The following is a 21,832-nucleotide window of genomic DNA, read 5'->3' as shown; positions in this document are numbered from 1 at the left end:
GTTTGTTTATTTCATCCCAAATTTTTTTAGATGAGACCATAGCAAGTTTGGGATCTTGTTGGCAATATGGTAGTTTGAAGTTGTTTTAATGGTTGTTTTGACTCATCACTCCAATGTCCTTTGAAAGGTTTATCCGTTTTCCTTTGTTGCTTATGTGGATATCTAAATTGTCTGTTTCCTTGTTAGTTGCATTGTGCATTGCCTGTCTCCTGTTGCCTTCAAATTTCTGATAGTTCACTCGGTCTGAATAATCTGTTTAGCTTTTATGGTTTATGGGGATATCAGAACGGTCTGTTCCTCTGTTGCTCCATTTGTCTGTCTCCATATAACATTAGAGTGGCTGATGGTTGATTTACTGAGGCTGCTCTATTATCCAGTGCCTCCCATGTTTGATGGGTTTGGATGTTTCCTGTTTTTTGTGTTTGACCCTGAATGAAAGCTTTCTGATTCCAATGTGCCCTTCAATGACCCCATTCAGAAACTCAGGCAGCCTTCTCCAATAAGGAGTCTGTACAGAAGGAGGTGAAAGCTACTCTCTCCCAGAAAGCCACTCTGAGCTGTGAGGTGTCAGATACCAAAACTGAGGTGAAATGGTACAAGGATGGCAAGCTGCTGACTTCCACTAAGACAGTCCACATGTCAAATCAAATCAAATTGTATTTGTCACATGTGCCGAATACAACAGGTGTAGACCTTACAGTGAAATGCTTACTTACAAGCCCTTAACCAACAATGCAGTTTTAAGAAATAATACCAAAAAAAATCACAAAAGAAGACAATATAAAATAATACGAAATAAAAGTAACAAATAATTAAAGAGCAGCATTAAAAATAACAATAGCGAGGCTATATACAGGGGGTACCGGTACCGAGTCAATGTGCGGGGGCACTGGTTAATCGAGGTAATTGAGGTAATATGTACATGTAGGTAGAGTTATTAAAGTGACATGTTGTCAAAGGGCAAAGCTTGTCAGCTTGTGATAGAAAATGTGGAGAAAAAGGATGCTGGAGAGTACACCTGTGAGGCTGGAGCTGGCTGTCTATTATTGTTCCTCAGAAGGCTTTGGAGGCTGAATAGTTTTCAATATATATGTTCTCTACATTGTCTACAAACGTTTTCCCTAAAGGAAAGAGATGTTATAATGTTGTCCTTTTTGATTGTTTTGCAAATGTCTGAATTGTCAATTTCCCTGTTTGTTGCATTGTCTGAGTCTGAGTTTTACTACTTTATGCAGATGGTTGATTTATCTAGCAATTCTATCACTTTCTGTCTCTTATGTCTGTTGTGTGTAAGATATGGTATCTAGTTTGGTTGTTGGGATTGTTTGACCTTGAATGTAATGTTTCTGGTACTCCCATGCACCTCCATGATTGTTCCCTCAGAAACTCAAGCAGCTTTCACCAACAAGGAGTCTGTACAGAAGGAGGTGAGAGCTACTCTCTCCCAGAAAGCCACTCTGAGCTGTGAGGTGTCAGATACCAAGACGGAGGTGAAATGGTACAAGGATGGCAAGCTGCTGACTTCCAGTAAGACAGTCTCCATGGAGACAAAGGGCAAGACTCGTCAGCTGGTGATAGAGAAGGTGGAGAAGAAGGATGCTGGAGAGTACACCTGTGAGGTTGGAGCAGAGAAGCTGGTCTATAAGATACAGGTGACAGGTATGATGTCATTGACTCTTTCAACCATATGTGTTGTACCCAGCACTATCACCACTATGCTAACAAGTCTTTTTTTTGTCTCTAGAATCCTCTGCCAAGTTTAAAAAGACTGCCGTGAAGGATATATGCAATGTTCAAGCAAGTGAGAAGATTGTTTTGACCACTGAGCTGACTTCGGATAGTGCCAGTGTTAAGTGGTTCAGAGATGGAGTAGAGTTGAAGGAGGGCTCTAAGTATGAGATGAAGAGAGAGGGACATTCTCGTACCCTGATTGTGAAGTCCACTGAAGTCAAAGACAGTGGCACCTACTCTTGCCACACTGATGATGACAAGCTTGAGTTCAAAGTTCAAGTCAAAGGTTAGTTAGCTATTCATTCATCAGAACAATTGATTGACAGGTACAGTCAATACTGATGTAAGAGTATGCATATCAAATTTAGTTAATACAATTCTGTCCATGTTTCCTCTCAGATACACCACTGAAGTTTGTGGTGCAGTTGCAGCCTGTAGCCACAGAGCTGGGTGTTACCCTGACCCTGACCTGTGAACTGAACCGAGCCTCAGGGGACGTACTCTGGCGCCACAACAGTCGTGAGGTCAAACCCGGTGGCAGGTTCTGTGTCAGCGCTGACGGTGCCAAGCGGGTCCTTTCTGTAACAGGAATGACCAAAGAGGATGAGGGAGAGTACAGCTGTGAATGCAAAGATGATAAGACCTCTGCCAATGTCTCCACCAAAAGTACCTGAGGCTTTGCTTTCATTAGATTTAACGCATGGTCACTCACTACTACAGCATATAGTTACAGACCTATACAACATAGTTACAGACATATACAACATAGTTACAGACATATACAAGATAGTTACATACATATACAACATAGTTACAGACATATACAATATAGTTACATACATATACAACATAGTTACAGACTTATACAACATAGTTACAGACATATACAATATAGTTAGACATATACAACATAGTTACAGACATATACAACATAGTTACATACATATACAACATAGTTACAGACTTATACAACATAGTTACATACATATACAACATAGTTACAGACATATACAACATAGTTACAGACATATACAACATAGTTACATACATATACAACATAGTTACAGACATATACAATATAGTTACAGACATATACAACATAGTTACAGACATATACAACATAGTTACAGACATATACAACATAGTTACAGACATATAAAATATAGTTACAGACATATACAACATACTTACAGACATATACAATATAGTTACAGACATATACAACATAGTTACAGACATATACAATATAGTTACAGACATATACAACATAGTTACAGACATATACAACATAGTTACATACATATACAACATAGTTACAGACATATACAATATAGTTACATACATATACAACATAGTTACAGACTTATACAACATAGTTACAGACATATACAATATAGTTAGACATATACAACATAGTTACAGACATATACAACATAGTTACATACATATACAACATAGTTACAGACTTATACAACATAGTTACATACATATACAACATAGTTACAGACATATACAACATAGTTACAGACATATACAACATAGTTACATACATATACAACATAGTTACAGACATATACAATATAGTTACAGACATATACAACATAGTTACAGACATATACAACATAGTTACATACATATACAATATAGTTACAGACATATACAACATAGTTACAGACATATATAATATAGTTACAGACATATACAACATAGTTACAGACATATACGATATAGTTACAGACATATACAATATAGTTACAGACATATACAATATAGTTAGACATATACAACATAGTTACAGACATATAGTCAAACACACTAGAAATTAACTGTTGTGTTTCAATATTAACTCCTTTTCTGTGTGCCTGAGTGTAATTTCGTGTCTCCAAATAATCTATTCCATTCTGTACTTTTCAGCACCCAGAATGGTGAAGCTGACTTCCAAGCTGAGCAGCATCGCTGCAGTGGAGGGGAACGATGCCATCTTCAAGTGTAGTGTCACCCCAGCCGACGTCAAAGTAAAATGGTTCCGCAACAATGTGCCAATCACTGCTAGGCCAAAGTATAAGATTGAGCACGGGGGCACCAGCCACTCCCTCACCATCACGTCAGTCAGTCAGGAGGATGCTGGGGAGATCAGCATGGAAGCTGAGGGCAAAACCTGCAGCGCTACCCTCCAAGTGCAACGTAAGAACCAACCTCTATTCGCTTCAACATTTACTGTATGATATAATAGCTGAGCTAATTTCCAGTGGATATACTTCTGTTCTGTATTATCATCTGATTATTTTGATTGACTGATACACAATTATAGCCATTGTTTACAAAAATGTATAAGCCTTTAAGCTTAGAAGGGCTACAGTTATCACGAAGGAGATGTAATATCTGTGTTTTCTTTGTACCCTGACAGTGGAGCCGGTGATGTTCAAGAAGAAGTTGCAGAATGTGACGACGGTAGAGGATCAGAAGGAGGTGAAGTTGGAGGTGGAGCTGAATAAGCCCTCTAAAGAGGTCAGGTGGATGAAGAACAGCGTGGTGCTGCAGCCCGGAGGCAACATGGACATCAGGGTGGACGGGGCCAAGCAGACCCTGGTCTTCAAGAGTGTGACTACAGCTGACCGCGGCTACTACTCCTGTGAAACTCTGGATGACAAGACCCAGGCCAAACTCACAGTGGATGGTAAGTACATTTTAGTCATTTAGCAGACATTCTTATCCAGAGTGATTTACAGGAGCAATTAGGGTTAAATGCCTTGCTCAAGGGCACATCGACAGATTTTTCACCTCAGGGATTTGAACCAGCAACCTTTCGGTTACTGGCCCAACGCTCTTAACCTCTAGACTACCTGCCGCACAAGTAAGAGGGGTGTCCCATTTACAGCTGCTGTAGTTTTATGATTATGTATAAATAGCCCCTAGTGATCTTAGTTAAGCACAGACAGTATTTTCTAATCTGACATGCAGTTTGTACATTTGATCTCCACACAGATACTCAGACTATTTATATCTACAGTTTCAGTGCCAAGAAGAGATGCACAGGACACTTAGTGATGATTTTGTATAACCTATACATTTAGCATATTCCAACACACCTAAACATTCCCTCTGTCTGTATTTCACAGTGCAGAAGATTGAGGTGGTGAAGGGCCTGCTGGCGGAGGTCAAGGCCAATGAGAAGGAGACACTGACCCTGGAGGTGGAGCTAAGTCAAGCTGACGTGGAGGGTTCCTGGACCAGGAACGGGGCCAAGCTCAAGGCAGGGTCCAACTGTCGCATCACGACCCTTGGAAAGAAGCATGCCCTTACACTGTCCCAACTCAAGATGGAGGACGCAGGAACCATTGTCTTCCAAGCGGAAGGGGTCAAGTCTTCTGGCAAGCTCATTGTTACAGGTAGGTTATCTAAATATTTGTCCAACATAAAGCTATTCATCAAGTTGAGTGTTATTTGAAGTGGCATCTGTTATTTAAATGCTGTACCTTTTTGCATTGTGGCTCCTACAGAACCTGCTGCTATGATCTCTAAGCCAATGGAGGATGTCAAAGCTCCAGAGAAGGAGAAGGCAACACTTGAGTGTGAGGTGTCCAGAACCAATGCTGAGGTCAAGTGGTTCAAGGTGAGAAAACATATTCCAGTGGTAAATCATAGAAGTCGAACATCCAGTCATACAAAACGAGAAAGTGTTCAATGTCATCAATTTGCTTTGCATAATTGTATATACAAAGTGAAGTAATAATTTGTACTAAAAGATCACTGTTCTCTAGGGTGACACGGAACTAAAACCAGGAAAGAACTTTGGCATCCACTCCCAGGGTCGCACGCGCAGCCTCCTCATCCATAAATGTTCCAAAGAGGATGAGGGCACATACGTCTGTCGAACGTCTGACGACAATACATCAGCCAAACTCACTGTACATGGTATGAGTCCCCACGTTATTCATATGATACAACATGATACACGGTATATTATGCAATCCAATGATAATGATCATATAATACAATCCAATGATGATTGTATAGGCTTGTCAATGATAGTTGTACTTACAGGTAGGTAAAGATGGTGCATGTCTCACTTTTAAATAATAGACCTCCTTCTTACCAGATATATAGCTATGAATCAATGTAAAATAACATCCTTATTCCATTCAGTATTAGATGTGTTGAAGGCTCTCTAATGTCTCTTTTTATGGTCTCTTGTGCTTCTCCCCCATAGCCCGAGACATTAAGATAGTGAAGAAGCTGGAGGATGTGGAGGTGATGGTGAAGGAGAGTGCATCATTCATCTGTGAGATCTCTCACGATGAAGTGGACTGCCAGTGGTTCAAAGGCGACACCAAACTCAAAGTCAGTGACAACATCAAGATGAGACAAGAGGGTGAGGAGGATACACACATTTGCCATTCTTTCCAAGTATATGTTTAGATGTCAATTTTAGTAATAGACACTAATACATTTTAGTAATAGACACTCATGAATCAGCGTTTGAATTATTAGCCATCATTGATCAATTAGGGCTAATTTACTATTTCAGTGTTTTAACATTCTGTACTGTTCTTAGAAGTTGCCCTCTTTCAATTGAAGGTAAAATCTATGTGCTGCTGTTTAAGTCGGTGACACCAGAAGACGTGGCAGAGATTAAATTCACAGCTGAGAAGGCCTCTTCAACGGCCAAACTGACAGTGAAAGGTAATGAAACAAAGTCAATTTCCAGCATGCATTACCCATAGAATGGTATTTACGGCACAATAAGCCATATGATAGAATGTCTTTGTAAATTAATCATGTTCAGGTCAGCTCATCACAATATACATAACAAATTCACAGAATTCACTAACACTTATTAAACAGGCCATTGGTGAATGCAGTGCTCTAACCATAACTAAAATCTTAAAAAGACGATGTCAACTGATCCAGTTAGTCAATCGGTCAGCTAGTTAGTCTGTCCTCTGTTTCCTCAGTTATTTTCGTGAGGTTTATTTTGGTTCAGCAGCCAGATGTTTGTGGGAATTGCCTCTTTTATTCTGAAATGTTGGGGTTTTGTATCCCTGGCCAGAGGGCAAGATGACCCCTGAGAATTTGTAGAGGTTGTGCATTGTTTCCCTGGAAATCCATAGTATGGTGTTTTTTTGATGTATGGTTTTTACATCCTCTGGAAACCTGAACCACAGGACCCAGATCCTAGGGTGACCTGACCACCCTCGGGAGCTTGCTCTCATGTTGCTTATGGAGATCCCTCTGTACCAGGCCAGGATTGAAATGGTAATGTGGTGGCTATCCGAGGCCCTCAGGATGTTGGAGTAGATGGAGGACAGCACAGGAGAAATCACTGTTCCTTGGGGGAGCCTGTGGATGTGAATTGCACAGGGAGATGTGGAGTTGTTTTCTTTGGCTTACTGACCCCTACTGAGGAGAAAGTAAATGACCCACTAAATTAGACTTAGGTCCACTTTGAGGTCCTTAAATATTTGGTTTCTGGTTTGCTTAATATAAGGAATTTGAAATTATTTATACTTTTACTTTTGATACTTAAGTATATTTTAGAAATTACATTTACTTTTGATACTTAAGTATATTTAAAACCAAGCCTTACTGAAGAGCTCAGTGACTTTCAACGTGGAACCGTCATAGGATGCCACCTTTCCAACAAGTCAGTTCGTGAATTTCTGCCCTGCTAGAGCTGCCCCAGTCAACTGTAAGTGCTGTTATTGTGAAGTGGAAACGTCTAGGACAGGGTTCTTCAATTCCGGTCCTGGAGGGCCGAAACACTTCTGTTTTTTATTTCTACCTGGTAGTTAATTGCACTCACCTGGTGTCCCAGGTCTGAATTAGCCCCTGATTAGAAGGAGAGGATGAAAAACAGAGGTGTTTCGGCCCTCCAGGACCGGAATTGAAGAACCCTGGTCTAGGAGCATCAACGGCTCAGCCGCGAAGTGGTAGGCCACACAAGCTCACAGAACGGGACCGCCGAGTGCTGAAGCGCATTGCATGTAAAATTTGTCTGTCCTCGGTTGCAACAATCACTATCGAGTTCCAAACTGCCTCTGGAAGCAACGTCAGCACAATAACTGTTTGTCGGGAGCTTCATGAAATGGGTTTCCATGGCCGAGCAGCCGCACACAAGCCTAAGATCACCATGCGCAACGCCAAGCGTCGGCTGAAGTGGTGTAAAGCTCACCGCCATTGGACTCTGGAGAAGTGGAAACGCGTTCTCTGGATTGATGAATCACGCTTCACCATCTGGCAAAGGAGACCTGCCCCAATTCATAGTGCCAACTGTTAAGTTTAGTGGAGGAGGAACAATGGTCTGGGGCTGTTTTTCATGGCCCCTTAGTTCCGGTGAACACGAAATCTTAACGCTACAGCATACAATGACATTCTAGACAATTCTGTGCTTCCAATTTTGTGGCAACAGTTTGGGGAAGGCCCTTTCCTGTTTCAGCATGACAATGCCCCCGTGCACAAAGTGAGGTCCATACAGAAATGGTTTGTCGAGATCGGTGTGGAAGAACTTGACTGGCCTGCACAGAGCCCTATTCTCAACCCCATCAAACACCTTTGGGATGAATTGGAACGCCGACTGCGAGCCAGGCCTAATCGCCCAACATCAGTGCCCGACCTCACTAATGCTCTTGTGGCTGAATGGAAGCAAGTCCCCACAGCAATGTTCCAACATCTAGTGGAAAGCCTTCCCATAAGAGTGGAGGCTGTTATAGCAGCAAAGGGGGGACCAACTCTATGTTAATGGCCATGATTTTGGAATGAGATATTTGACGAGCAGGTGTCCACATACTTTTGGTCATGTAGTGTATGTTGGAAGCAACTGTACAGTAAATTGATCAGATGTGCTTACGGGTGGTTTCTGCATAGGCTTATAGGTGTCTTTGGTATTGCCATGGCCGGTCAAGTACTTTCTCTTCTCTGTCGAATGTATTAGTTTTGTGCTGCTTACTGCTTTGATGTATGGTAGAGTTTTGATATGCTACTGTGGTACTGCTAAGTATGACTTGTTTGTATAGATATGGTTGTTATAGCTACTGTAGAGCAGCTCCCTGTCCAGTTTGTGAAGAAGCTCAGGGATAAGTTAGCCATGCATACACACCGTGGGTTCTTGAAATGTCAAGTGTCTCGGGCCATTGCCAAGGTCAAGTGGTACAAGAACAAGAAGGAGATTAAGCCCAGCAAGAAGCACGAGATTAGCAGCGAGGGTATATACCGCAAACTCACCATCAATGACGTGGGCTCGGACTACGAGGATAATTACACCTGTAACGCCATCGACAACAAGACATCCTGTAAACTTATTGTGGAAGGTAACGGGAGGAAAACCAGGACATGGTCTATTGTAAACTTCTAGGAATTTTCTTTAAAGTGTGTTTTTATAAAGTATGATGTGGCTTTATAAAAATACACTTACAATCTCTTTTAGGACACAGTTCTGCCAGTCAGTGAGTAAATGAATGGAAATGGCACTCTTAACAGATCCCTAAAGAGTGTATTTAAGAGTGCTTCTACCTCAGGTTTGACCTACACGCTCGGTATCTATGATCTCTCTAGAGCAGGCCATCAGCATCGTACGGGAGCTAAGTTCCGTGGAAGTGACCGAGCCCTTCGCCGCCGCCTTCGAGGTGGAGATCAACATCGACTCAGTCAAGCCCCCCAAGTGGACCCTGAATAGAGTGACCGTACAGGAGAGCGATGACGTGGAGATGGAGAAGGAGGGCACCATGCACCGCCTCACCTTCAAGAAGACCAAGGCCTCCATGACGGGACCTATCCAGTTCATGGCTGGCAAGAGCAAGTCTGTGGCCCAGCTCACTGTCAAAGGTCAGAGGCTTCTCCACACACAGAGCACCATATTCCCAGTGGGTATAGCTGGTTGAAATAACGTTATTACAACCAGATTACAACCAGAACTGGGTTAGGAGCATGTTACATGACTTGCCTATAATCAGAGCTGTTTGCACTTCTTATTCTCACGACTACAGAGCGCCCTCTTGAGGTTGTAGAGCCCATTAAAGATGTGACAGCCAAAGAGAAGGGCTCAGCCACGCTGAGCTGCAAGTTCTCCACCGCACCCAAAGAGGTGAGCTGGTTCAAAGGCCAAACCCTCCTGGCTGTGCGTGCTCAGCTGACTATACAGAAGCTGACTGGGGAAGACACTGGAGAGTACCGCTGTCAGTCGGCTGCTGCCGAGACCAAAGCCACTCTCACTGTAGAGGGTACGTTTTGTATTGCTTTTAAGTGTTGATTTGACTTCAATGCTAATTGCTTTTCTGAGCATTGATGGTTCAAATGAGATTCCATCCTCTTTATTTAAACCAAATCCATGGTACAATGAGGATGTGTGCTGTGGCTTATCGCAGTTCGGAAAGTGGAGATCACCACGCACCTGGTGGAAACAGAGGTGGATGAGGACAGTGATGCGGTGTTCACCTGTGAGATCAGCTACGCTGATGAGGAGGTGCAATGGCTGCTCAATGACAAAGCACTCTTCTCCAACGAAGTCAACACCATCACACACGTGGGCAAAGTGCACATGCTCACACTCAAGAACCTGGCAACTGAGGATGGGGGCACCATCACCTTCAAGGTCAGGGAGGTCAAGGAGGTTGTGACCCTAAAGGTCAAAGGTAAGGACTCATGACCTGGTCTGGTTCCAAGTCAAAATACTGTAGTGTAGAAGTGGGACTAAAGAATATGTTAAACATCTTTGACTGGTGGTTGTGGGGTTAAGTCTTGCTCTCCATTTGGATTCCTCCAGAGAAGCGTACAGTTTTCCTCAAGTCTCTGGATGATGTGGTGGGAGAAGTGAACGGTATGATCACCCTGACGTGTGAGGCCTCCAAGCCCAGGGTCTCCCCCACCTGGAGGAAAGATGGTACGGTCCTGACCACTGGGCCTAAGTATGAGGTACTGCACACAGGCAAGTCCCTTGGTCTGATCGTCAAAGCCGTTACCAAGGAAGACGCAGGGGATTACAGCTGTGACCTGGGAACTGAGCTTTCCAAGTCAAATGTCACTGTGCGAGGTGTGTATGATGACACTGCATAACTTGCAAACGAATTAGTATAGTGTGCTGAAGCCTCTACAGCAATTGTGTCATCATGTCCTTGAAACAAAAATCCTCTCCCCACCCTTTACGTAGACCTGAGCACAGGTATCACCAAGCAGTTGAAGTCTGTGGAGGCGATGGAGGGAGACACATGTAGCTTTCAGTGTATTCTATCACGGGAGAGCACTGACGAGTGTTCCTGGACCTTGAATGGCCAGACTGTGGCGAATGGAGGACGCTTCCAGGTCTCCAGTACAGGTCGCAAGCACATTCTGGTTATCAAGGACGTGACACCAGCTGATGCTGGTGAGGTGGTTTTCAACATCAAGAACATGAACTCGAAGACTACCCTAGCTGTTGAAGGTCAGACATCTGTATCAGTTGAGATTCTAACATCAATCTGCATGGCTTTTAGCATTCATTGTTTTGAAACTTCGATCAACTATCATATTAAATTGGGTATGTAGACCATTGGGAGAAATTCACCAAATTAACCAATTAATAACATTAACCAATTTCTGAGCTTTTTTGTTTCTGTAGTTGGAAGGAAATTGAGCCATCCTCAGAATTAAAACAAAGGAAATATAAATGTCCTTTATTTCAGGCAAAACCCAATCTGTGTCACGGGAGCTGCAGAGCGTCAGTGTTGTCTCAAGGGAGGATGCTGTGTTCACCTGTGAGGTCACACAGACCAGCGCCACTGTGCAGTGGGCCAAGGATGGGAAGGAGATCAAGAAGAGTGAGAAGTATGAGATCAGCAAAGAGGAGAGGGTCATGAAGTTGACCATCCACAGCGTCACTGTCCAGGACTCTGGCGAATATAGTTGTGAGGTCATCGGAGGGGCCACTACCAAGGCCAAGCTGGAGGTCAAAGGTAAGTCTGACAAGTTCCTTTCACAGACACCTTTAGTTGTTTAATGGTTCTTGTTTACTGGATATTCAGGTATCATTGACCACTTTTCAACTATGACCGCTTTTTAATGTTAAATAACACTAAATATAAGCACTGCCTCTCCTACCTCAATGCCTTCTGCTGTGCTCCTACCGGAATGTCCCTTTCTTCAGAGCCAGTCCACAAGTTCACCAAGGAGCTGAAGGACAGGGAGGCAGAAGAAAAGGGCTCAGTGACCCTGCAGTGTGAGACGACCCAGCCTGCCTCCAAGGCCACCTGGTCCAAGGGAGGCGTAGAGCTCAAGGCCGGGGGACGCTGCGAGATGACCCAGAAGGAGACCGTTCTCACCCTCACCATTAAACAGCTGGAGGAGAAAGACAGCGGAACTTACACCTGTGACGTGGGCACCGCCAAGATGACGGCTAAGGTGACAGTCAAAGGTAAGACCAGTGCTTTCAATTACTATGAGATCACCAAACAATTCATGGTGAATTGATATTACCTTTGACTGAAATCATGGTTTTGCACATTAATATGTTAATAACGTTTTTATATAGTAATTACAGTCGCTGTAAATGGAAAAGCTTTGCTGATGTGCAGACTGCTGTGAATAGCATGGCACAGAGCTTTGAATTAATGTTGAGAATTTGGATTCTTTCCTCAAAAATGTTTTGTGAGTGATGTGTTTCACCTCTGTCAACTTCTAAAGATCAGAACTTGAGTATTACTAGAGGTTATATGAGTCATAGTTTGGTTGTGGTGTCTCAGAGCTGACATTGTGACATCTAGTAAGATTGACTCCCCTGCTTGTCTTCTTGAGCAGACATGCCGATCATTACAACATTCATACGATGCAACAGTATTGACTGAGCATAATTCATGTCCCTTCTTACTGTCTAATCCCATGCTGGTTGGTGGACAAGAAACACATTATGCTCAGAGCAGCATGTGCTGTGCCTCGTCTGTGCTTCTCGTCACGGTCTATGATGTGTTCCATCCAGACCAGACAGTGCTCATAGTGGAGCCACCCCAGGACGTTGAGTGTTTCGAGGGGGACTCTGCCACGTTTAGGTGCCTTGTCAGCCCGCCTGACCTGCCTCATCAGGTGCAGTGGTGCCTAGACCAAACCCCTCTGCAGCCCAGCCCCCTCAATGAGATCCAGGTACCTGAGGGGGGTTTCCACTCTCTCACCATGAGGGAGCTGACCCCAATGGATTCAGGCACAATCTCTGTGGTGGTTGGGGATAAGAGAGTGTACGCTTCGCTAATAGTCAAAGGTAACTCCCATGGCCGGGTCCATGGTTCGAATTATATGGAGGCTATAGGGGGCTGGGCACCCTCATAACAATCCCTATTATATGGAGGCTATAGGGGGCTGGGCACCCTCGAAAACAAGGACATTTCTAAGTGACCCCAAACTTTTGAACGGTAGTGTATACGTGTGTGTGTGACCATATCGGCTCAGTTTTACATAAAAGGTTTTGAGTATGCTTCTATTGTGTCTTGGAAAATATTGCAGGGACATTATCCCTATCTGGAAACTATTCTGAATATTGTTCATATACAGATGGTTGCCTCAATGCAAAGTTTTGCTGCATAAGTGATGCCAAAAGCTCCACAAATGTCTTTCTCTGTATGCTGCTGATCCTTTGTGCACTTCGGAAGGATTTCATTTTGTGGTGGTGTTCAGCTGTGAACACCATATTCATTCCATGTACTGGTTTGATTACTATCTTCATTTAACAAGTCATCTGTTTCGTTGAACAACCCAATCATTGGAATCATATTTAGGTTCCAAAGGACAGCATTGAAAGCATCTGGATCACCATCATCGTCCATTACCCATTCTTCTCCACCATTTTGATTCTTATGCCCTTCCATTTCAACTGAAGATTGCAAAGAACATGATTTAGCCTACTTGTTATTGAAGTTGGGCCTGTTCGTCTTTTTCCAGCCTTGCCTGCCAGCTTTATACAGAAGCTGAAGAACCAGCAGGCCAAGGAAGGAGAGAGTGTCACTCTGTGCTGTGTGTTAGCCAAACCTGGAGCCAAGGTCCAGTGGAATAAAGGCACTGAGAATCTCAAAGCTGGAGACAAATATGAGATGAAGCAAAAAGATGCCTCCTGTGAGCTTCAGATAAAACATCTAAAGGTTGAAGACAGTGGAGAGTACTCCTGTGAGTGTGGAGACCAGAAGACCACAGCGACTATAAACGTCAATGGTATGGGTACATATTCTTGGTCAATGGGAATGTTGGGGAAGTCTTGTTGATATGTGTAACGTCATGTATTGGTAGCACAAATGTGTGTAGTTATTGTACTGTATATACAGTATAATTGCATATTTAAATCAATGATATTTCAGCGTTACCTGTGACCTTCAAACACAAGCTGCAGAGCCAGGAGGCTGAGGAGGGGGGCAGTGTTACCCTGCACTGTGAGCTCTCTAAACCTGGGGTCCCAGTAGAATGGAGGAAGGGAACACAGGTGCTGAAGTCTGGAGAAAAGTACCAGATGAAGCAGAAAGAATCTGTGAGTGAACTCCTGATCAGCAAAGTAGTACCAGAGGACAGTGGAGACTACAGCTGTGTGTGTGGAGACCAGAAGACTACAGCCAGTCTCAAGATTAAGGGTAGGATGAAGATTGTTGTTACTGTATACACAAAAATGTACTAAACATTTTTTTGTGTCAATTTATCATTATTGTCATGCATATTATTAGAATTTTAGGAATCAATATTGTTTTCCTCAGAAATTAGACTTTGTATGTATTTTTCTTTTCCTATGAATGGTTTGTCTCTGTGTTTGTATTTAGTCTCTATTTCAGTTCAGTTTGGTCAATGCGTGTGGTCTGTCTCCATGTCTTCAGTTTGTCCATCTGTGTGTGTCTGTCTGTCGATCGAACTCTGTTTGATCTGTTTTTTCAAATGTTTTGAACTGCTCAATTATTCCTGAGGTTGTTCATATATTGGCAGAACAGCAAATATCCTTTATCGTTGGTGTAGATTAAATTGTGTAGGGTTACCGAAGCTTTACATATTGCCTACATGTCTCTGTCTCAGTGTTTTGTTAGTTTTTGGTCACTGTGTCTCTGTGTTAATATTACCTGTGCTTTCAACCATGTTATTGTCATAGGTTTAGAAGTTGTACTCATGTCAACTTGTTATTTTTCTGGTGTATATCACAATACATGGTCATGTTTTAATTATCAGCCTAACCAGTGAAGTTCAAGCAAAAACTGAGGAGTCAGGAGGCTGAGGAGGGGGGCAGTGTTACCCTGCACTGTGAGCTCTCTAAACCTGGGGTCCCTGTGGAATGGTGGAAGGGAACACTAGATCGATGTTAAACGTATTTACAAGTACTGTATAATTGTTGGGTTCTTGCGATGTTCTGATCAGTTGTAGGTAATATTTCAAATGGAATTTCAGTGCATTGTCAAGCAGATGAGTTTTGATTTTAAATGTATCTGTGTTCGATAATTGTCAGTTATGATGTCCATTTGTTGGTTAACTTTCGTCATGTTTTGTAAAATGTCATGTTATGTCTGTCTCTCTCTGTGTTTTGTCTTTGTGTCTGTCTGTGGATACTTTGTTTCAGTTTTACATCTGTGTATCATTGTTTATATCACTGATTCAAGGTGTTATATTGTTGTTTATATATTTCTTTGTACTGTTTTGTTCCATTTATTGCTTTGAGTGTGTTTCATTGACTATGTGAGGATGACTTTCATTTTTGGTTTCTAACTGTGGTCATTCATAACTTACCCATGAATGACTTTTCAGCCCAACCTGTGACCTTCAAATACAAACTGCAGAGCCAGGAGGCTGAGGAGGGGGGCAGTGTTACCCTGCACTGTGAGCTCTCTAAACCTGGGGTCCCAGTAGAATGGAGGAAGGGAACACAGGTGCTGAAGTCTGGAGAAAAGTACCAGATGAAGCAGAAAGAATCTGTGAGTGAACTCCTGATCAGCAAAGTAGTACCAGAGGACAGTGGAGACTACAGATGTGTGTGTGGAGACCAGAAGACTACAGCCAGTCTCAAGATTAAGGGTAGGGGGAAGATCGATGTTAAAAATATTTACAAGTACTGTATAATTGTTGTGTTCTTGCGATGTTCTGATCAGTTGTAGGTAATATTTCAAATGGAATTTCAGTGCATTGTCAAGCAGATGAGTTTTGATTTTAAATGTATCTGTGTTCGATAATTGTCAGTTATGATGTCCATTTGTTGGTTAACTTCATCATGTTTTGTGAAATGTCATGTTATGTCTGTCTCTCTCTGTGTTTTATCTTTGTGTCTGTCTGTGGATACTTTGTTTCAGTTTTACGTCTGTGTATCATTGTTTATATCACTGATTCAAGGTGTTATATTGTTGTTTATATATTGTTTTTGTACTGTTTTGTTCCATTTATTGCTTTGAGTGTGTTTCATTGACTATGTGAGGATGACTTACATTTCTGTTTTCTAACTGTGGTCATTCATAACTTACCCATGAATGACTTTTCAGCCCAACCTGTGACCTTCAAACACAAGCTGCAGAGCCAGGAGGCTGAGGAGGGGGGCAGTGTTACCCTGCACTGTGAGCTCTCTAAACCTGGGGTCCCAGTAGAATGGAGGAAGGGAACACAGGTGCTGAAGTCTGGAGAAAAGTACCAGATGAAGCAGAAAGAATCTGTGAGTGAACTCCTGATCATTAAAGTAGTACCAGAGGACAGTGGAGACTACAGCTGTGTGTGTGGAGACCAGAAGACTACAGCCAGTCTCAAGATTAAGGGTAAGAGAGAGTTAATACATTTAGATGTGCCTTTGTCACTAAATATATTTGGTCAAACTTATTTTGGATGGTCCGGATTTTGCATCTGTAGATGTTCTACAGATGGTCATAGTATCAACAAACTATCTGTTGATAAGAAGCTGCTTTCTAAAGTTATGGATAGGGTTAGGGTTAGTGTTAACAAGAGCCTCCGAAGCAGGAGACCAAACTAGAACAAGGTAGGAAGGGGAGCGTACATGGAGAACAGTTTGATTGTCTGCTTTAACTTGCCATCTGTGCAGTTTGTCCTGCTTCTTGGTCCTGTTGATGATGTCGATGATGATGTTTATATTCTTCGTTGGCCTTTTACAGTCAGTGCATATGTCGCTATACTTGAAGTTTCTTGTGGTTTGTTTGTACCACTGTTTGTTGTGCTAAAAAAGGAAATTAAGTGGGCATCTTTGTCTCTTCACACGTGTTCGCCACGTCTGTTGCTGGCTGTTGTCCTGAAAATGTTTTGTCCTGATCAGTGTTGTAAGCTGCTCTCTGTATTCTGTTTGCAGTCAGTCCACATGTTCTGAAGGCTTTGTCTCATTGCTTCTGCTGTTCACAGTTTTCAAAACATATATTTATTCGAGACTTGTGTGGTTCATCCATTGTTGGCAGTTTGTGTGGTACATCCTTCTGTTGGCTGTTTTTCTGTTATGGTCGGTCTTGTCATAAAAGGTTTGGTTATGAGGTTTTGTATTCTAAGTTGAATGTTTTATCGCAGCTCTGAAGCATTCAGCTCCTCCAGTAACTCCCAAACAGGAGGAGCCCCAGAAGGAGAAGGCCAAAAAGGAAGAAGGTAGGGAAGGAGATGAACAATTTGGTTTACTGCTTGGTCATCTGTCTTTATGGTATGTCTGTAAGTACCTATGTCTTGGCTGAACGCGGTGTGCAACATCCTAAATCTGGGGAAAATCTGAAAATGGTAGTGGAAATGTGTGTTTTATTAAGACGTTACACATATTTTTCCCTTTTTTTCGGCGGCTCGCCATTAAAGCTTTTTAAGGAGGAAAATGATGGCTTTGCAGGCTGAATGGGGGATGCTTTATGTACGAGCCGGTCCACGGGGAACACAAGTGTATTAACTGGAATGCACAGCAATCCTAGTCGATAGTGCAGATTTAGCGCCCACTGTCGGCTGCCTAGGCTAAGCAATATGGAACTCACCAAATAAATTCTTCCTAGTAGTATTTTCAGTGACAAATTGACCTAATTTACAGGTGTAACTTTATTTATAGTGTTTGGAGAACATTCAAAGTTTCTCTCTGATACCTCATCTCTACAGAATCTCCTCTGTCAATCAAGGGTGCAGGGCGGGACTAATATAGTAGCTTGCTTCTTATTAGTGTCCGTGCTCTCCGGGATCCTTGAAATGTCCCTACCTCGTTGAAGTTGAAATGTAAAATGGTTAAGGTAAGGGTTAAGGTTAGGGTTAGGTAAGGGTTATGGTTAAGTTTAGGGGTTATGGTTAAGGCTAGGGATTAAGGTTAGGGTTAGGGTTTAGGGTAGGGATGTTCCAAGGATTCCGGATAGCACTGACCATTCTTATTAGCCAGATGTAGTTTACTGTTTATTTGTCAAGAATTAACCCTGAACCAGGTTACAACTCCATCAGTCTTGGGAACAGAGAAATACCACAGATTGTGGTTCTTGCCAGTGTCTATCTTTCTATGTTTTGTATGTGTATGTAAACCTTGTCTGTGTACAATTGTCCCCTTAGCTTTGAGTGGCCTGTCCTTGTTTTGGATTCTCTGCTTCCCTTTGAGGGCATGCCTTTGTATCAGAGTTGGATCTAAAGTGAAATGTTTCAAGCCCCAGCTCCTCCAGTCACTCACAGACAACATGAGCCCCAGAAGCAGCAGGAGACCAAAGAGACCCAGAAGGAGACAGTAGAAAGGAAGACAGTAGTAGAAGCCCATGGTAGGAAAAGATGAGATATGTTCTCTGTTGAGCTCATTCTGGAAGTTATAGAATATTGAGGTATTAGGATTTTTGCTATAGCTTTAAAGCCTGCTGTTCCTGCCGCCCCCAAACCAGAGCCCCAAAAGGAGACAGTAGAGATGAAGACAGTAGTTAAAGACCATGGTAACAATTATTGACATTTCTGGTTACTTGTTGAAGTAAAGTTAAAGAATGTTGAGTTATTATGGTGTTTTGTCATAGTCTCGGAGCCTGCGAACCCTATTGCTCCTGCCATCCCCAAAACGGAGCCCCAGAAGGAGACATTAGAGAAGAAGATGGTAGTAGAAGCCCCTGGTAGGAAATATTAGCTATCTGTTGTCTGTTGAGCTCATACCTGTGCATAGTCTGTCACAGCAATTACAAAATATATGGTATTCTGGTGTTTGCTGTATGTAATTGTGTTTTTGAATCTGGTGGATAATTGCAGTCAGATAGGCCAACAAGCAGCAGTTCCTATCTGTTTGCTTTAGCACTGTGTGACTCATTTTTTGGGGTCTGTGCTTCAACTTGTGATCCTCTTAGTATTTTCTTACTTGACATAAATATGTAATAATGTAAAAATGTAATGTAATACTAATATGTTTTTGCTTGGTTTTCCCTCAATTTGAATGGTAGTGTGTGTCTGTTTTAAATATGTTTTGTTATATGATGTAATTTCAATTCATGTTTATGCTGTCACGCGTGTTATTGAGTTTTCTGCTTTTTAGACAACCGATGAAGTTCAGTTATACACTGAGTGTCCAAAACATTAGGAACACATGACATAGACTGACCAGGTGAATCCAGGTGAAAGCTATGATCCCTTATTGATGTCACCTGTTAAATCCACTTCAATCAGTGTAGATGAAGCAGAGGAGACCGGTTAAAGAAGAATTGTTAAGCCTTGAGACAATTGAGCATGTTTTGTGTATGTGTGCCATTCAGAGGGTGAATGAGCCAGACACAATATTTAAATGACTTTGAACGGGGTATGGTAGTAGGTACTAGGCGCACCGGTTTGAGTGTTTCAAAAACTACAACGCTGCTTCCCACAGTTTCCCGTGTGTATCAAGAATGGTCCACCACCCAAAGGACATCCAGCCAACTTGACACAACTGTGGGAAGCATTGGAGTGAACATGGGCCAGTATCCCAGTGGAACGCGTTCGATAACTTGTAGAGTCCACGCTCCAACAAATTGAGGCTGTTCTGAGGGCAAAAGGGGCTCCAACTCAATGTTAGGAAGGTGTTCCTAATGTTTTGTCCACTCACTGGTAGTCATTTTGGTGTTTTGTCATAGTCTCTAAGCCTGTTGTAGAAAAGAAGACCGTAGAAGCCCCTGGTAGGAAAGATGAGCTATCTGTTGTCTTTTCAACTCATACCTGTGTGTAGTCTGTCACATCAATTCAAATAAGGCTGTTCTTTGGCCTATCTGTTCAACTTCAAGCAAACATAATTTATGGCTTTAGCATTGTGTGGCAAATTTTGGGGGTGTATATAGTCATTTTGGTGTTTTGTTATAGCCTTTAAGCCTGCTGCTCCTGCCACCCCCAAACCGGAGCCCCAGAAGGAGGAGACGGTAGAAAATAAGTCTGTTGTAGACGCTCATGGTGGGTACTTCTCGTATAGGGACTGCTGCTCTTTGGTCAATCTGTTCAAGCGAACGTCATTTGTGGCTTTAGCATTGTATGGCTAATTTTGGGGTTTCTGCTTCATCTTGTGGTCCTGTTAGTGTGTCCTGTAAGCTTCTTCTGTTTAGTCTTTGTCCTTCATTTGCTGTGTAGGCTATGTAGTGGTAGTCTGTGTCACTGCCTGTTTCTCTCTTTGAAGACTGTTGTATGACGTTGGGAATTGATGTTCATGAGTTCATGCATTTGGTTGAGCTTTCTGCTTACTAGACAGATGCTGAAGTTAAATGATATACCGGTAGTTATTTTGGTGTTTTGCTATAGCCATGAAGCCTGCTGCTCTTGCCTCCACCAAACTGGAGCCCCAGAAGGAGGAAGTAGAGAAGAAGACGGTAGTAGAAGCCCCTGGTAGGAAAGATTAGCTATCTGTTGTCTGTTAAGCTCATACCTGTGCATAGTCTGTCATATCAATTCAAATACTACTGCTCTTTATCCGTTCAAGTGAACATCATTTGTGGCTTTCACATTGTGTGGCAAATGTTTGGGTCTGTTTTATCTTGTGTGGTCCTGTTAAGTGTGTGTCATGTATGACGGTTGTCCTTCACTCAAAGAGATTTAATGGCAGTTTGTCTGTTTAAATACTTTTTGTTGTATGACATTGGGAAGTTAAATCATATACCGGCTTTAATGTTTTGTCATAGCCGTGATGCCTGCTGCTCCTGCCGCCCTCAAACCGGAACCACAGAAGGAGACAGTAGAGACGAAGACAGTAGTAGAAGCCCCTGGTAGGAAAAGATGAGCTATCTGTTGAGCTCCTACCTGTGCGTTGTCTGTCACATCATACTGTGTTGCTCAATGTAATGTTTCTTTTTTTTTCTTTTTCTAGTGGATACATTTTGTAGTCACAGGAATTGCTGCTCTTTGGCCAATCTATTCTAGCGAACATTTGTGGCTTTAGCATTGTGTGGCTAAGTCTCTAAGCCTGCTGCTCCTGCCACCCCCAAACCGGAGCCCCATGAAGAAGACAGTAGAAAAGATTAGCTACTTGGAGACTCAGAAAGCTTGGATCTTTACACTTGCTTTACATTTTAGCAGACGCTCTTATCCAGAGCGACTTACAGTTAGTGAGTGCATACATTTTCATACTGGCCCCCCGTGGGAAACGAACCCACAACCCTGGCATTGCAAGCGCCATGCTCTACCAACTGAGCTACAGGGGTATGTGGTGAACAGTGTGGCTAGATTCTTTCTGAAGGCAAGTTGTGTCACATAGTCCTTCTGTAGCCCTTCAGCTAGCTTCCCGAATCGTGTGGCTTCAGCTGGTTTGTCAGGCTGTTCTCTTAAGAGGTGTTGAGGTTCTTATCAAATGTTTTACTGTGCCACAGTAGAGAAAACTCCAGTTCCTGCAGTCACCCTTAAACCAGAGCCTCAGAAGCAGGAGACCAATGAGACAGGAGAATAGTTTGTCATGCTTAAGTTCAGTACATTGGTCATTGTTCGTATGAATAGATAAAAAAGTTCGACTTTGGGCTTTGTTTGCTTCCATCTGGTTTGCTTGTGCATTTTTAAATGCAAAAGTTATTCAACTCGTACTGTAGGCTATCTGTTGTAGTTCCTGTTCATTTCATCCTTAAGTCGACGAAGTACACTCTTTATTGAAAATATATTCTGTTGATTTTGGCTCATTGCTACAAGTATTGTTTTGTCTGCATACTTTGCCATGCGTGGCGGCAGGTAGCCTGGCGGGTAGGAGCGTCGGGCCAGTAAACCGAAAGTTTGCTAGATTGAATCC

The 21,832-nt window shown here is 42.6% G+C and overlaps 1 protein-coding gene across 10 annotated transcripts in view; it reads left to right on the top strand.

Annotated features, from left to right (window-relative positions):
* LOC121535356 (obscurin) overlaps nucleotides 1-21,832 on the top strand; it is a 97,627-nt gene that overhangs the window by 25,733 nt on the left and 50,062 nt on the right. For 6 of the 10 annotated variants that reach the window (XM_045205887.1, XM_041842356.2, XM_041842360.2 and 3 more), the window contains 20 exons: nucleotides 1,384-1,659; nucleotides 1,745-2,017; nucleotides 2,131-2,397; nucleotides 3,646-3,915; nucleotides 4,139-4,408; nucleotides 4,851-5,120; nucleotides 5,232-5,344; nucleotides 5,493-5,646; nucleotides 5,942-6,103; nucleotides 6,310-6,414; nucleotides 11,385-11,654; nucleotides 11,846-12,112; nucleotides 13,627-13,893; nucleotides 14,037-14,303; nucleotides 15,454-15,720; nucleotides 16,179-16,445; nucleotides 17,197-17,271; nucleotides 19,936-20,022; nucleotides 20,365-20,448; nucleotides 20,742-20,825. In XM_045205887.1, coding sequence (XP_045061822.1) covers nucleotides 1,384-1,659; nucleotides 1,745-2,017; nucleotides 2,131-2,397; nucleotides 3,646-3,915; nucleotides 4,139-4,408; nucleotides 4,851-5,120; nucleotides 5,232-5,344; nucleotides 5,493-5,646; nucleotides 5,942-6,103; nucleotides 6,310-6,414; nucleotides 11,385-11,654; nucleotides 11,846-12,112; nucleotides 13,627-13,893; nucleotides 14,037-14,303; nucleotides 15,454-15,720; nucleotides 16,179-16,445; nucleotides 17,197-17,271; nucleotides 19,936-20,022; nucleotides 20,365-20,448; nucleotides 20,742-20,825 — 4,095 coding nt within the window. The remainder of the gene's footprint in view (nucleotides 1-1,383; nucleotides 1,660-1,744; nucleotides 2,018-2,130; nucleotides 2,398-3,645; nucleotides 3,916-4,138; nucleotides 4,409-4,850; nucleotides 5,121-5,231; nucleotides 5,345-5,492; nucleotides 5,647-5,941; nucleotides 6,104-6,309; nucleotides 6,415-11,384; nucleotides 11,655-11,845; nucleotides 12,113-13,626; nucleotides 13,894-14,036; nucleotides 14,304-15,453; nucleotides 15,721-16,178; nucleotides 16,446-17,196; nucleotides 17,272-19,935; nucleotides 20,023-20,364; nucleotides 20,449-20,741; nucleotides 20,826-21,832) is intronic. The other 4 variants (XM_041842355.2, XM_041842358.2, XM_041842359.2 and 1 more) reach the window with 4 other exon arrangements.

This window comes from Coregonus clupeaformis, chromosome 21 (assembly GCF_020615455.1).
Source record: "Coregonus clupeaformis isolate EN_2021a chromosome 21, ASM2061545v1, whole genome shotgun sequence".
Lineage (NCBI taxonomy): Eukaryota > Metazoa > Chordata > Actinopteri > Salmoniformes > Salmonidae > Coregonus > Coregonus clupeaformis.
The sequence above is the reverse complement of the archived record's forward strand: the minus strand, read 5'-3'. Positions and strand labels throughout refer to the sequence as shown.